General features: G+C 39.5%; 1 protein-coding gene across 2 annotated transcripts in view; it reads left to right on the top strand.

Moving 5' to 3' along the window:
- Positions 1-14,970, top strand: part of KCNMB2 (potassium calcium-activated channel subfamily M regulatory beta subunit 2) — a 237,723-nt gene that overhangs the window by 206,129 nt on the left and 16,624 nt on the right. For both annotated transcript variants that reach the window (XM_037046495.1, XM_037046494.1), the window contains exon 3: positions 13,271-13,441. In XM_037046495.1, coding sequence (XP_036902390.1) covers positions 13,271-13,441 — 171 coding nt within the window. The remainder of the gene's footprint in view (positions 1-13,270; positions 13,442-14,970) is intronic.

Below are 14,970 nucleotides of genomic sequence, written 5' to 3'. Positions count from 1 at the left end.
AGGGATTGAACCATAACCTAAGTATGTGCCCTAACCAGGATCAAACCTACAACTGCAACTTTTTGGTGTATGGGACGATGCTCCAATGAACTGAGCCACCCACCAGGGCTCAGCCATAAGAATTCTTTATAAACCTTTGTATTAATCCTTTGTCTGTTTATTGTGTACAAATAGCTTCTCTAAAGAGTTTACACAGAGGTCATTACATTTATTCCTAAGTTTCTTTTTTTAATATTTAAATTATATTTTCTATTTTTGCAGGTATAAGAAGGTAAATAATATATGAACTTTTTGTTTCAACTATGCTAAATTTTATCATTAATTCTAATAATTTATCTGTAGATTCTTTTGTAATTTTCCTCATAATTATATTATTGTTAATACATTTTTATTTCTTCTTTATCAGTAAAAATACTGTATACCATTCTTTTGTTTTTCTTGTTTTATTATACTAGCTATAAATCATGTATAAAACAGGTGACTTCTGGCCAAGATGGAGGCATAGATAGATTCCCTTTGCCTCCTTGCACAATCAAAAGAAGGATTAAAAACAAATTTAAAAACAAAAATACTCAGAACTGCCAGATAATTGAACTATATGAAAGTCTGATAACCAAAGAGTTAAAGAAGAAACATTTATCCAGACTATTAAGAGGGGCAAAGACAGTCAGTCAGCCAGGGTAGAGAGGATTCACAGCAAGGTGGTGGACAGCAGACCAGGTAGCCCCACATTTGCATGTGGATAATCTGGGAAGAACAACTGGGGAGCAAGGTAGACTGCACAAACCAGTGTTCCAGCACAGAGAAATAAAGCATCAAAACCCTTGACTGTAAAAATCTGTGGGGGTTGCAGTGATGGTGGAAACTCCCAGCCCTTAGGAGAGTTCACTGGAGAGATCCAAACGGTCCTAGAATGTACACAAACCCACCCACTTAGGTATTAGCACCAAGATGGTCCAATTTGCTTGTGGATAGTGGGGGAAGTGACTGAAAACTGTGTGAAAGCCAAGCAAGTGGCATTGTTCCCTCTCGATCCCATCCCCACATACAGCACCACACTGTAGCAACAAGGGTTGCCTCACTGTGGCAAATACCTAAGGCTCCACCCCTTACTGCATAATAGGCAGGCTGAGACAAAAACATATGGCCCAGATGAAAGGAGAGATCAAAGCTCCAAAAACAGAACTAAGTGATGAAGAGATAGCCCACCTATCAAATGCAGAGTTCAAAACAGTGGCAATCAGGATGCTCACAAAAACGGTTGGGTATGATCACAAAATAGAGAAAAAAGTGAAGGTTATGAAATGTGAAATAAAGGAAAATGTACCAAAAGTGATGGGAAGGAAACTCAAATCAATGATTTGGAACAAAGGGAAGAAATAAACATTCAACCAGAACAGAATGAAGAAACAAGAATTCCAAAAAATGAGGAGAGGCTTAGGAACCTTCAGGACGACTTTAAACATTCCAACATGCAAATCAAAGGGGTGCCAAAAGGAAAAGGGGAAGAGCAAGAAATTAAAAATGAAGGAGAACTTCCCCAATCTGGCAAAGGAAATAGACTTCCAGGAAGTCCAGGAAGCTCAGAGAGTCCCAAAGAAGTTGGACCCAAGGAAGCACACACCAAGGCGCATCATAATTACATTACCCAAGGTTAAAGAGACAGAGAGAATCTTAAAAGCAGCAAGAGAAAAGGAGACAGTTACTTACAAAGAAATTCCCACAAGACTATCAGCTAATTTCTCAAAAGAAACCTTGCAGGCAAGAAGGGGCTGGAAAGAAGTATTCAAAGTCATGAAAGGCAAGGACCTACATCCAAAATTACTCTATCCAGCAAAGCTCTCATTTAGAATGGAAAGGCAGATGAAGTGCTTCCCAGATAAGGTCAAGTTAAAGGAGTTCATCATCACAAAGCCCTTAGTATATGAAATGTTAAAGGAACTTATCTAAGAAAAATAAGAAAATCAAAACTATGAACAGTAAAATGATAACAAGCTCACAGCTATCAACAACTAAACCTAAAAAAGCAAAAACAAAAGCAAACTAAGCAAATAAGTAGAACAGGAACAGATTCATAGAAACAGAGATCACATGGAGCATTATTAATGGGGAGATGGAGGGGCAAGAATTGGGCAAAAGGTACAGGGAATAAGAAGCATAAATGGTAGGTACAAAATACACAGAGTAAGGTTAAAAATAGTATAGGAAATGGAGAAGCCAAAGAACTTATATGTACAACCCATGGCCATGAACCAAGGTTGGGGGGGACGCTGGTAGAAGTGGGGGAGCATGGAATAGAGGAATAAAGGGAGAAAAATGGGACAACTGTAATAACATAATCAATAAAACATATTTAAAAACAAAAATAAAATTAAAACAGGCAATAATGAACATCTTTGATTTGTTCTTATGCATCAAGTACATTCTTCAAACATTTTATTGTTACGTATAAAACTTTAGCATTATAATTATTTTCTTTACACTACTTATCACAGAAAGAATTTTTTTAAAAGATTTTATTTATTTATCCTTAGAAGGGAAGGGAAGGGAAGGAGAGAGGGAGAGAAATATCAATGTATGGTTGCCTCTTGTGAGTCCCCTGCTGGGAACTGGCCTGCAACCCAGGCATGTGCCCTGACTGGGAATCGAACCGCAATCGTGTGGTTCACAGACCTGCGCTCAATCCACTGAGCTACACCAGCCAGGGCCAGAAAGAATATTTTTATTTCTGATTTGGTAAGAATTTTTATCATGAATAGATTTTTAAATTTTATCAGATATGTTTCTCTACATTTATTGTATTAATGTATGATAGTAACCTTTTAAAATGTTTATGTAATATATTACATTAGTAGATAATCAAATGATGACAACATTATATTCCTGGATAGCCCCAACTTGATCATGATGTGTTTTCACTTTTGTATATTGTTAGATGCAGTGAACTAACTTGGTTTTAAAATTTTACATTTATGTTTATGCAGTTTTCCTTTTTGTCTGATTTGGTTTTGGTACCATATTTTGCTAACTTCATAAATAGATTTGGTTGCATTCCATCATGTTCTCTCCTCTGAAATGACTTGTATAAAATAGTTATAACTCACCTATAAATATCAGAGCCTGGTATTTCCATTAAGAAGATATTTTAAATTTATGACTCGATTTTTTAATGATTTAGAAGTATTTTGATTTTCTAATTACTTGAATCAGTTTCAGTCAGTTATATGTTTATGAAAATTTGCTGTATATTTTAGTAAATTATGTATCAAAGTTTTCAAATGTCTTGCTATAGTTATTTTAATATCCTCTATTATCTTTCTAATCTAGTCTGTATCTGTGCTTATGGTTGTCTTAATTCCTAATATTTGGTCTTCTCTATTTTTTCATTGATCAATCTTGCCAGAAGCTTGTCTATTTTATTAATCTTTTAAAAAATAACCTCTGAATTTATTAATTTTCTAATATAATTTATCTTCTATTTAATTTATTTTTGCTGTTTCCAATTTCCTTTTTTACACTTTATTTTAACTCACTAAGTTGAGTGTCTAGTTCATTAATTTTCAGGCTTTCTTCTTATCCAACATAAACATTTAAGATTAAATATTTCTATTTCTGTATTGTTTAAGTTGCATGCTACTAGTTGTTCTGTAGTGTTTTTCTTATCATTCAGTTTTAAATACATCCTAATTGATCATGTTGTATGCTATAGAGCCTAATAATATGCTCAATATAAAGGTTATACCCCTCAAAGGCTCTTTAGGTTATAGGGATCGCCTACTTACCTAAATAATTCATATAATTTTCTGGGGGGTTTTTTTGTATTTTTCACTAAGGATTTATAAAATTTAAGATGCTGATATATCAGTTAAGAATAGATAAGAATTAGAAATTAAGATACCAACAAAACAAACAAGCAAGCAAAACAGAACCAGAGACATAGAAATGTGACCAGAGGGGAGGGGGGAGGGGATAAGAGGGGAAAGGGGTAAAAGGCTTTCAGGAACATGTATGACCCAGGGACAAAACCAAAAAGGGGTAGGTAGGATCAAGGGTGGGACATTGAGATGGGTGGGGTAGAGAGGAGTTGGGGGGGTGGAAAATGGAGACAACTGTACTTGAACAATAAAAAAGGGAGAGAGAGAAAAGAAATTAAGATACCACTGGGAAGTTGTGTGACCTGATCAGTTAAAGACAGGACTAAAAAGAATCAACTCCTGCTTTTGTTTCCATAATCTTGCTCTCACTCACAACCTCTTATTTTTAAAATATAAGAGATTATGACACTTAATACTGCCGTATTTTTAAAATATCACTCCAAGTCTTCCTCGACGATGAATAACACTAGTTTCACAGACAAAACCCCTCATGCTCACACAGTATTAAGTGTTGTTCATTCCCAAATTCAGAAGCACATTCCCTCCAATGGAATGGACACTTCAAAAGACTAAAAACAGAAAGACAACTAAACTGATCAAATTGAACCATGTAAATATATACCTACTAGTTCAAAAAAAAAGAACAAAACAATGAAATCTGAAACAAATAGAAGATGAAGATACACACATGAGAAGCAGGTCTCAAACACGTGGAAGGCTGGAAGGCTTTGGTGGACAGAAGGCAGACCCCTGGCTGCCTTGAGGCCACTCCCAGCTCTGCCATATGGGTCAGCAGGTTGAGTGGTGCAGGAGCAGAACTCCCTAGCAACTCCGCTCATCTCATCTCCGCTGGCACTTAGCAATTCATTGCCCCACAGATCCATCCTCACGGGATCTAACAGAAGGCATGTTTCCTTGAAGTCTGGAAATTAGAGCTCTTATTGCCTGAAAAGCTCAGTTTTTCTGGAAGGAATAGTAACTCTGTTGGTAGCAGAGTTCACTGCTAGGAAGCCAGAAGCCAGGGGCCTGTTTCAGCTTTGGTTCTCTGATTTATTTGGTTTCAGTAACCATTTAGCCTCCCAGTGCTTGCTACTTCAGAAATAAGCATATGTGTAGCCACTTCTAGCCCACATAAAAGGAACATACTTTGTGAGCCTATAAATGTAAGAGATTGAGCTTACAAAGATGAATGCAGACTGATTTTAGCTCTTGAGCAGCTCAGTATTCAGTGGGCCAGAGAGGCATAAATATGGATATTCAGTATGTTAAGTAGTATGTGTAAGTTCCTGAAGCGCTCTCTGCCAAGTGATTTCAGATATGCATAATTCTTCACTTCACTTTCAGGGAGCTTTCCTGTTTCTCTTTTCTACACCCTCTAGGTGTCTCCTTACCTCCCGACAGCTTCCGTGCCCTTTGCTGATCTGTACACCCTGCCCTCTGTGCGCTCCAGTCTCCTAGCCGTCTTTTTGTTTTTCTGACTAAGTAGAAAGTTTCGTTAAAGCCCACAGTGTTAATCGTTACTTCTGGACACAAATGATGCCTAGATCTGAATCTTCATCACCCTACCACTGTTTTCTTCCAACCCCTCTTTAACAGAGGAAATGCTGGGAGAGTTTCAGAATTAGTCACTTTGCATCCGAATGTAAAGCTTTCTAAACGACCAACCACACCAACATGAGTGGTGTTTCTAAAGTACAAATCTAACCATAGCACTTCCTTGCTTAAATTATTTTAATTGTTCCTGTAACTTCAGAAGACACACAAGTTCTTTTTTCTCTGGCTCCTAACTATCTAACTAGTCCGCTGCCTGCCACCCCCAACCCAGCAGATCCTGGAATCCAACCACAACCAGCTCCCCAACTCCCTCACATTCTGCTTGGATGTGCTTTCCCTTCCCAATTGTTTGCTCATTGGAGACTCTGTTCAGTCTGTCACAGGACCTGAACCATGCCTGCTTAAACCAAGTCATTATGGCCTCCAAGTGGCAGTCTCCCAAACCGCCTTCATGCTGGTTAACAATAATCATAGCCCTGGATCAATTTATCTACCACTAACTCTTCAAGGAATGCCCAGTACAGTGATACCAATTTGCCTGAAGCCAATATGCAAAAAAAAAAAATCATTTACCAGTCAATCATTTGATTAATATATCAAATTTGCTATGTTCCAAAAACTCTGTATGATCACTGCAACCCCACATGGTTCAACAGGTTAGCAGGGACCAAAAAGGTTGCAGGGGCCCCAGACTCTCCCCCTCCATCTCTCAGTTTCTGCAGCCACTGTTCTCTATCCCTCTGCCCCTTCGTCTTTTCATCCCTGGTTCCCCAACACCCTCTGCTTCCAGCCTTGCCTTCCCTTTTCTGTCCCCTGGTCTTCCCTCCCTACCCGCTGCCACAGCCACGCCCTATTGCTCTCTCTCCGTTCTTCAGTTTCCCCTCCTGGATTGCCTCCCTCTAGGATCAGCAGGTCACGCTGTGCGTTACACTGACTTTGCTCTTCAACTTCGCCCGGCGGAGAGTCCTTCCCCCACCCCTGCTTTTACCCAGACCCCTCCTACTGCAATAACAGGGCCAGGGCAGAGGCAAGGGAGCATTTTGTAAAACAGTGTTATAAGGACAAAAGAAAAATCAATTAAATAAAACTTCACGAATCTTCAAAAAGCTGTTGAAATTTTTCATCCCAAATCAATTACTATAACCTTATGAATGGTTAAAAGAAACAAATTTGGGTTTGTTGAGAAAGCTCACAAGTCTAGGTAAGCAGTCATAATGTGAAATTTGCCACAGGGATCTCGGTGATGCTGAAATGTTAGCCAAACAGCAAAAGATTCTAAAAAGAATTTGAAAGAAATCAGTGTAAACTGAAAGCCTCCCATATGAAATGCTAAACTTCCATTACATCTATTAGAAGAATATATGCAAGAAAGATAGATCTATGAATATATTCATGAGAATATACTGAGGAGACTAAGTCTCCATAGGAAACTTAGCTTTCTTTAAAAAATCAAACAGACCTTAAAACACTGCTAAGAAGAATAAAAAGAATATATTTTATAATTGAATTTATTTTTAACATATAGTCTCAAAATATTTATAAGAAAATTATATTCATATGCATTTACTATAGTTAAAATAATATACCTTAAAATGTCTTTATAAATCTGTAAAAGTGATAAAGTGGGCAAATTATTCATTCAGCAAAGGGATCCCTCAATAAATTGGTGAATGGCTCATCTCTGTGCATTAGCCATTCAGTGACTGATCCTTTAGCAAATCCACCCCCAGCATATGAACCTGCTTCCCTCTTGTGCTCCTCTCCAATCAGTCTCATTGCAATGCACATAATTATTTGTATCTCACAGATTCCCTCAGGAGACATTTTATTCACTTTGTATCCCCAGAACTTAGCACGATGTGTCTCATCTTATGAAGACTTTAAAAAACATTGACAAATGAATAAACAAATAAATTCATAAATGACCTTTACCCTGCATTAACCTGAATACTTTTTTCCTGCAGGCTAAATAACAAGGGAATTTGAATATAAATGAGTAAAAACCAAGGAGAAAGATCTTTTTTGCACATTTTACTCTTTATAACCACATTGATACAAGGTCTGTCCAGAAGGTATTCAACCATGTAATATGAAACATAGGGACATTTACTGAATAAGATACAAGATACAAGAAATATTGTACATAGGACAATGACACCTCAGTCCCCTCCAAAGTGGGCACCTTGGAACCTCACACAGTTCTCCCAATCACCATCAGCTGCCCTGTCATATTTTCCTGAATCTCACTGATGGTCTGAAATCTCTTTCCTTTCAAAGGTGATCTTTGTTTTGGGAAAAGCCAAAAATTTCAGGGCACCAAATCTGGGCTGTAGGGGGTATTGAGTCACCTGAGTGATTTGATGTTTCACCAAAAAAACCCCTCTGCACAAAACATGGTGAATGAGCAGGTATGGAGTTGTGGTGAAGCTGCCAATCACCAGTTTCCCATAGCTGTGGCCTTCTGAATCATCTAAATAGTTTCCGCAGATGAATATTCAAGCCTAATACAAAATTTGATGCAAATTTGTCACTCTACTCACTCAGTCATTTTGAATGCAATGGCCACACAGTACACATGTTCAACAGTGTCTGTTGCCCTCACTGACTACTACAGTGAAGTCATCATTGTTCACTCATGTGCATCCCAGTCCAGTGTCTGCAGCTGCCAGGTTACATCTATGTTACACAACAGTTCACATTGTATTAACAATGGCTGGACTTTTTCTGGACAGACCTCGTGTGTATACACACACACACACACATACACACACATATAGCCTCAAATATTTTGCTTATGAATCATAGGCCTAATATCAAAGTTTAAGAAAGTATATAAATGTGGAGCTTGAAATAAAATTGTATTATGTTGACTGTTGCTTGGGTTGGAAAAAATAAAACTTTATTGGACAATTAAAACATTTTTTATGCAAAATACTCTGTTATACTTAGGTTTGNATTGTATTAACAACGGCTGGACTTTTTCTGGACAGACCTCGTGTGTATACACACACACACATACACACACATATAGCCTCAAATATTTTGCTTATGAATCATAGGCCTAATATCAAAGTTTAAGAAAGTATATAAATGTGGAGCTTGAAATAAAATTGTATTATGTTGACTGTTGCTTGGGTTGGAAAAAATAAAACTTTATTGGACAATTAAAACATTTTTTATGCAAAATACTCTGTTATACTTAGGTTTGCCAGTGATTTATCAATAATAACTCACATACTGTAAAAGGGTTTAGACAAAATGTTCCCTGTATATGTAGCAAAGACTCTTCATATCTTCTAGCCATTATTGTCAACGTGTGTAAATGTTGATTTGTACCCACCGTGCTGATTCATGGTTCACCAGGAACCATGAAGCCAACACTGCCCCATCAGAGCTTAAACACACTGCTTTGCCAACATCTGTCGAGGTTCAATCTGCTTCAAACTTTTACATCCAATTTCCTGCTTTATACCTACTGTTGTACATCCCCTATATTCAAAACTGAACTTGTAGTCATGCCCCAACCTCATTTTTGCTCCTTAGATCTCAACTCTAGTGACCTATACTAGCCTTCATTCTCTTATTTCTCCCAAACCCTCTTCTAATAAGATTCACAGAGAATAGATACAAAGAACCAAAGGGAGATAAAATGTCAGCTCTGTTAATAGTGTCACAGTAACTCCCAAATTACAAGGCTTCCTAGTATGAAGAAGGATGTTTAGGACTGAGACCCAAAATATACCATTGTACTCCTTTCCCAGCTGAAACTTACTACCTGTAGATAGGAGGGGCAAAGCACTCTAGGCCTGAACAAAGGCAATGCCAAATGATGAATAAAAAATTGTGCTATACATGAGCAGTGTGACCTCCAAATTCACCCAAAAGATAGATCCAGCCCCCGACTGTCAGGCTCTGGCCCATTTCACCAATCAGATGTCATTCCTCTCCACCTGAGTTCAGGACACTGTGTTTGTGGGAGAGAGAATCTACAAATATACAATCAGCCTCTCACTTCTTACCAGGCAGCAAACATCCTCTGGGGAGCCCTGGTGACTAGGGATAAGGTTTCCTGCTTTACACTCTCTACCATGGCCCTAGTTATCCAAGCTCAGTACTTGGCCATAAATCTAAACCACAACATTTTTCTTCCTTCCTTATCATCTCTTCTGTTCTATCGATCACCAGATCCTGAAGGTTTATCTCCTAGATCTTTCTCCATACATCTTTTTCTCTCCATCTATTTTCCCTTGATGTTAGATCCAGTTATCATCCTTGGCCAACACAACAGGAATAATCTCCTAATTCTTTCTGATTTAAGTCTTGTTCCATTTCTAATCTAATCTCTGCATTGCAGCCAGAGTAACTCTGAAACTCAATTCTGATCATGTTACCCTCTGACAGCTTCCCATTAACTACAAGGACAAAGGCTGAGCTCTTCAGAATGATTTACAAAACCCTTAATGAACTACTACTACCTTTCCAAACTCATCTGCCCCATTTCCCCACCCCATCCTCATCCCTGTGATATAAAAATGCCTGTCGTTTCTGACAGTCCGTGCACCTGCAAACCTTAGTCCCTTTGTTCATGTACTGCCTCCTGTCTGAAATGCTCTTGACTCCTGTCTCATTTAATTAATACTGGTTCAACTCTGAAGACTCTGTTGAAGCTATCATTCCTTCAGGGAGCTTTCCACACTTGATACTTGTCCCTGTCCTCCACCCTCAATCAGAGGAAATTATTCCTCTACTTTACTCACTCTGTGAATAGCTACATCATTGAATTGAATGCCCTATCTTGACTTTTTTTCAATGTCTGTCTTCTTATTGGTTAGAGGCCATATCCCCAGTAACTAGAGGTTACCAGCACTCAAGATAATTTTGTGGGCTTAAACTAAACATGTTGTTTTCCAAAATCATTTATTCATTTCTTAATTTATCCATTAATTCAATAATAACTTATTGATGAATTCTATGAGTTTCACTCCACTTGCACACTTTAGCCTGGCTGGGCAATATCCTAATTTCCCAGAAGTGTTTGGCCTGTGTGGGAACCCGTCATTTTCCTGCTTCACTTCACATTCTGGGGTATGGGAGGAACGTTTGTTAGCCATTTTCAAACTGATTTGTAAATTACCCATTTGAATCCTTTTTCTAATCGCTCGTTCCGGTGACACTCCTGACTGATCACACTGTATCTCCATGATGTGATTGACACTGTCTGAAAGCCTAATTCTCTGGAAGTGGGAGGCCACCACTCCTCCTTGCCAGCTCCCATCTGCAGAAAATGCAAATCTCAATGGCAGCCATGGGGATTAAATGCACTTTGATAAACAATACTAGCAAAATAATGTCAGATTATTATTCCACAGCAGGTCTTCAAAGTCACTCAGGTTCAGCTTGACTCTTCCTGTTTCAGAAGTCGACCTGCTAAAGGATTTTAGCTGCTATTGGGCACTGATCTTCTTTTTGTTTTGTTTTGGGTTGTTTTTTTTTCATTCCAGTCCATAAAGGGTCAAGTTTAAAGAGCTTTGATATAAACCCTACATTTTCCCAAGAAAGTGTCAAAAAACAATGGGGAATCTTAGAAGCTGGGAGGTAGCCAGCTACTGGGGGGCGCAGTGGGCTTGGGAACCTGAGAATAATAAGCAATAGGTTCTCTCAGTGCTTCTGGCAATGAAGACAGTGAGTGGCCAAAGAGTGCAGGCAGGAGGGAGGCAGCAAGAACAGGGCCATGAAATGTGAGAAGGAAAGGCCTCTCTGCGATTCCCCTCCCCTTCCACCATGGGCCCATTTCTCCAGGAGAGAATACGATTTGTAAGAGGAAGAGGAAGACCTCACAAAGAGAATTATAAAATAATAATAATAATAGCAAGCTAATTGGTTAATTTTACACCTAGTAACCAAAGTAATAAATATTATACTCTAAAATCTTTTGGAAATATATTAAGTATATACACACTTTCATACCTCTATCAGGAACCAAAATATTTAACAACCAGCTCAAAATATACCAGGCAACCGGAACAGATGCCCACCACGACACCAGGAAGGCCGCCCTGGCACACCAAGTTAAATGCATTTACAAACTGTTGAATACACATACCAACGGCACACGCACCAGGAATTCTTCCCTCCCTTGAGAAGTTCCATACTGAATTCTACTTTGGTTTCTCTTTTAAGCAACAAGAATGACTAGTGATTAACATGTTGAAGAAAAATCTGAAGTCATTCTTGTGTATATTGGTTTTTTTTTTTGGCCTGAAGCTTAAAAAACTGACATAAGATTTTCTTTCTCCATTTTCAGCCTTCTATTTGTCCTTCTCTCTCTTCCCTAAAGTTACCAGCAATTCCCCAACTCCCACACCCCTTCAATCCAGAGCTCCCTTCTCAGAATAGAAACTAAAGGAGAACCTATGCTGCTCCCTGGCCGCCTGCCACGCTGGAATCCTTCCTTCCCATCCTTCTCACGGATCGCTTCAAGCACCCCACACCCCCCAGCAATTTCATACTTCAATTTCCTGCCTTTTCCTCCAGACCTTGTTTCAAAGCCAATCCTCTACTCATAAACTTTTCACATTATTATTATTGTTGTTGTTGTTGTTATTTTGCCATTCTGTCCTTTAAAAATTCTTTGGAGAATAGTAATTTTAGGATATTCTGAGGCTCATGTCATGGAGCCAAAGTTCTCACCCCATTTTTCAATGGGAACATTTATTAAATACCTCATGTCAGCCATTCTCCTGGGTAATTTACTTATGCATCTCATTTAACCATCACAGTGTACTACATTACAATGTCGTAGGAACCTCATTCCCACTTTGCCAGAACCTGGGAGTCAGAGGGGCTGGGAACTTGTCGCTGATCACACAGTCAGTCAGCGGTGAAATCAGGGCTGGGACTCTGGAGATTGTTTGACTCCGATCTCGTGTTCTTTCATACCCAACATGGCTGCTGTAAAGTAAATGACAATAATACTAGTGATAATAACTAGCCAAAGTTATAGAGACTCACCTTGATTTAACTAACATTGTTCTAAACTCACTAACGTGTTTACAGATAGAAGAAGGCTGAGTCGCCACTCTACATCCTAACATCGCTTATCAATTTTAAGCCAACTGAGTGAGCCTCAAGCAACTTTAAGCTTTAGGAAAATGTTAACCAAAATAACTTTTGTCTATTACTATTGAGGGGAAAATAAAGTTTTAAGTTACAGATTCCCAGTGTATAATGCCATTTATTTGAATTAATGTTCCACTGTGTATAAAATGATCAGGGATGATCCGCCGGGAGTTAATTGGCAAAAGCCACAAACCCAAAGCACTATGTTAATGGTTGGGAGGATTGCACTTTTTTCTTTAGATTTAGAGAGAAGAACCAGGTATTTACAGGTAGACATGGCCCCCAAGTAAGGAGAGCTTGTTTCTTGTGGTTTTCTTTTTAAGAAAAAATTCCTGTTATGACTTATAATTTACATTTTTAAAACAGGTAGGATGATTTTTATTATTGTTTTGAATATGCTCCTGAGATTGATTTTTTTAAATCAAACATTCTTTATTGTATCAGCAAGTGGTCAAATAATACATTTGCTCCGTAAGAAAAGAGAAGTGTTTGGGCTCCTTGTGTCTGCTCGGGGTTGAGATGTCTGTGTGTCTGTGTGTCTGCATGTGTGTGCTGGGAGGCAGTGGGTGCGTGCTGGGACCCAGTTGCACTCAGGCAGGTTTGGAGTGGGCTCCTACGGGCGTCCCTGGCCTGGGAAGGCATGGGCAGTGACTTGCCTACTTCCCAGCGGTGTGCTGATGAACTCTGAACCTCCTATAAGACTCTATTATTTTCAACCTCAGAAATATTTACCAAAAAATCAGAGACCACGACCTACTGGACAAAAGGAAAACTGTCACGGCACTGAAAGCAGGCGAGGACCGGGCCATTCTCCTGGGACTGACCATGATGGTGTGCTCCATCATGATGTACTTTCTACTGGGCATCACCCTCCTGCGCTCATACATGCAGAGGTAACACCCCCAGGGGGTTGGGCCAGGGTCTCGGGTCTCTGCCCTCTCCCTTCTCCCGTTCCTTCCTAATAAGAACTTTGAGTAATGCCTGGCATGTAATAGTTTTCAGTTATGTTGTCTAGTAATAATGATAACATATCTGTATTTATACACTGTGTGCCATTACTATGTGCCAGGAACTTGCCATACATCACTTGTTTAATTGTCACAACTATTCTATAAGGTAAATATTCATATACTCACTATTAAAATGGCAAAACTGAGGCTGAAGACAGAAATCATTGGCCCAGTGTCACACAACTCTAGCATATGGCAGAGCCAAGGTTCAAACCCACATCACACTAATTCCCGGGACCCTCCTCCTGCCTCTATATACTTCTGTTCATTCTCCACCCTCATTCCTTTTCCACCCCACCCCATTCCTCCAGCACCCTGCACATCCGTGGTTCTCAACTGCACATCTAAAATTCCTGAGAAACTTTAAAAAGTCCTGGTGCTCAGTGCCCCCCACCATCACCCCAGAGGTCAGATCTAATTGCTCTGGAGTGGGAACCAGTCACCAGTAGCTCTCAAATTTCCCCAGCTGATTCTAATGTGCTGCGAGAGCTGAGACACACTGCTGTGCACCAGCTTGAAAAAAGAGTACAGATTTTGAACCCTTTTCATTTCGCTATTTGCCCATGGTTTACTGAATAGATAGGAAGGCAATTAAATCACTGTGATTTCACATGTATTCCCCCCTGAGTAGGCCACAGCCTCTCTAGCTAACACTGCCTGTCAATTGGACACTGAGTGCAGGAGAGCTCAGCATTACCCTAACAAACAGGGAAAGTCTCACAGTGGTTCAGCTTAAAGAGGTGAGAGCCTTTTGAATGAAAAACTGAGGTTTCCATCCAAAAAAGAATCAAACCACTTTGTGGCATTTAATTCTCCACTTAAATTAATACTTTCACTTTAGAAGCAAACTGTAGCTGAAATACAGTAATTCGCTAAAATTAAGGCACCATCTCTCTCAGTTGTGGCTGCTCTGCTCTGTCTCCTGGAAGCCTTCAGCTGCCTCCTTCTCAACGAAAGTGCTGGTGACTCAGGCCCCGAGTGTCCACTGACTCCAACCACTTTCAGTTCCCCACATCTGCTTAGAACCATCTAAGCCTTTCTCCTCTATGGATAAGCAAACTCCGATCACTGACACCCTAGGAAAATTCAGTTTGTTTCACCAGTGGGGGTTGACGCTACTACAGTGCCTCTGGTATAAAGCTGGACAAGAAAAGGTGGTCCCTCCCTGGCTCGTGTGACTCAGTGAATTGAGTACCGGCCTGCGAACCAAGGGGTTGCCAGTTCGATTCCTAGTCAGGGCACATGCCTGGTTACAGGCCAGGTCCTGAATAGCGGGGTGTGTGAGAGGCAACCACACATTAATGTTTCTCTCCCTCTCTTTCTCCCTCCCTTCCCCTCTGTTTAAAATAAATAAATAAAAATCTTTTTAAAAAAAGAAAGAAAAGAGGGAGCCTGTCAATACATGTCCCGCA

The sequence above is a fragment of the Sturnira hondurensis genome, unplaced genomic scaffold (assembly GCF_014824575.4).
Source record: "Sturnira hondurensis isolate 20B ecotype Veracruz unplaced genomic scaffold, ASM1482457v3 Scaffold0005279, whole genome shotgun sequence".
NCBI lineage: Eukaryota > Metazoa > Chordata > Mammalia > Chiroptera > Phyllostomidae > Sturnira > Sturnira hondurensis.
This window is presented reverse-complemented; position numbering and strand designations above follow the sequence as displayed.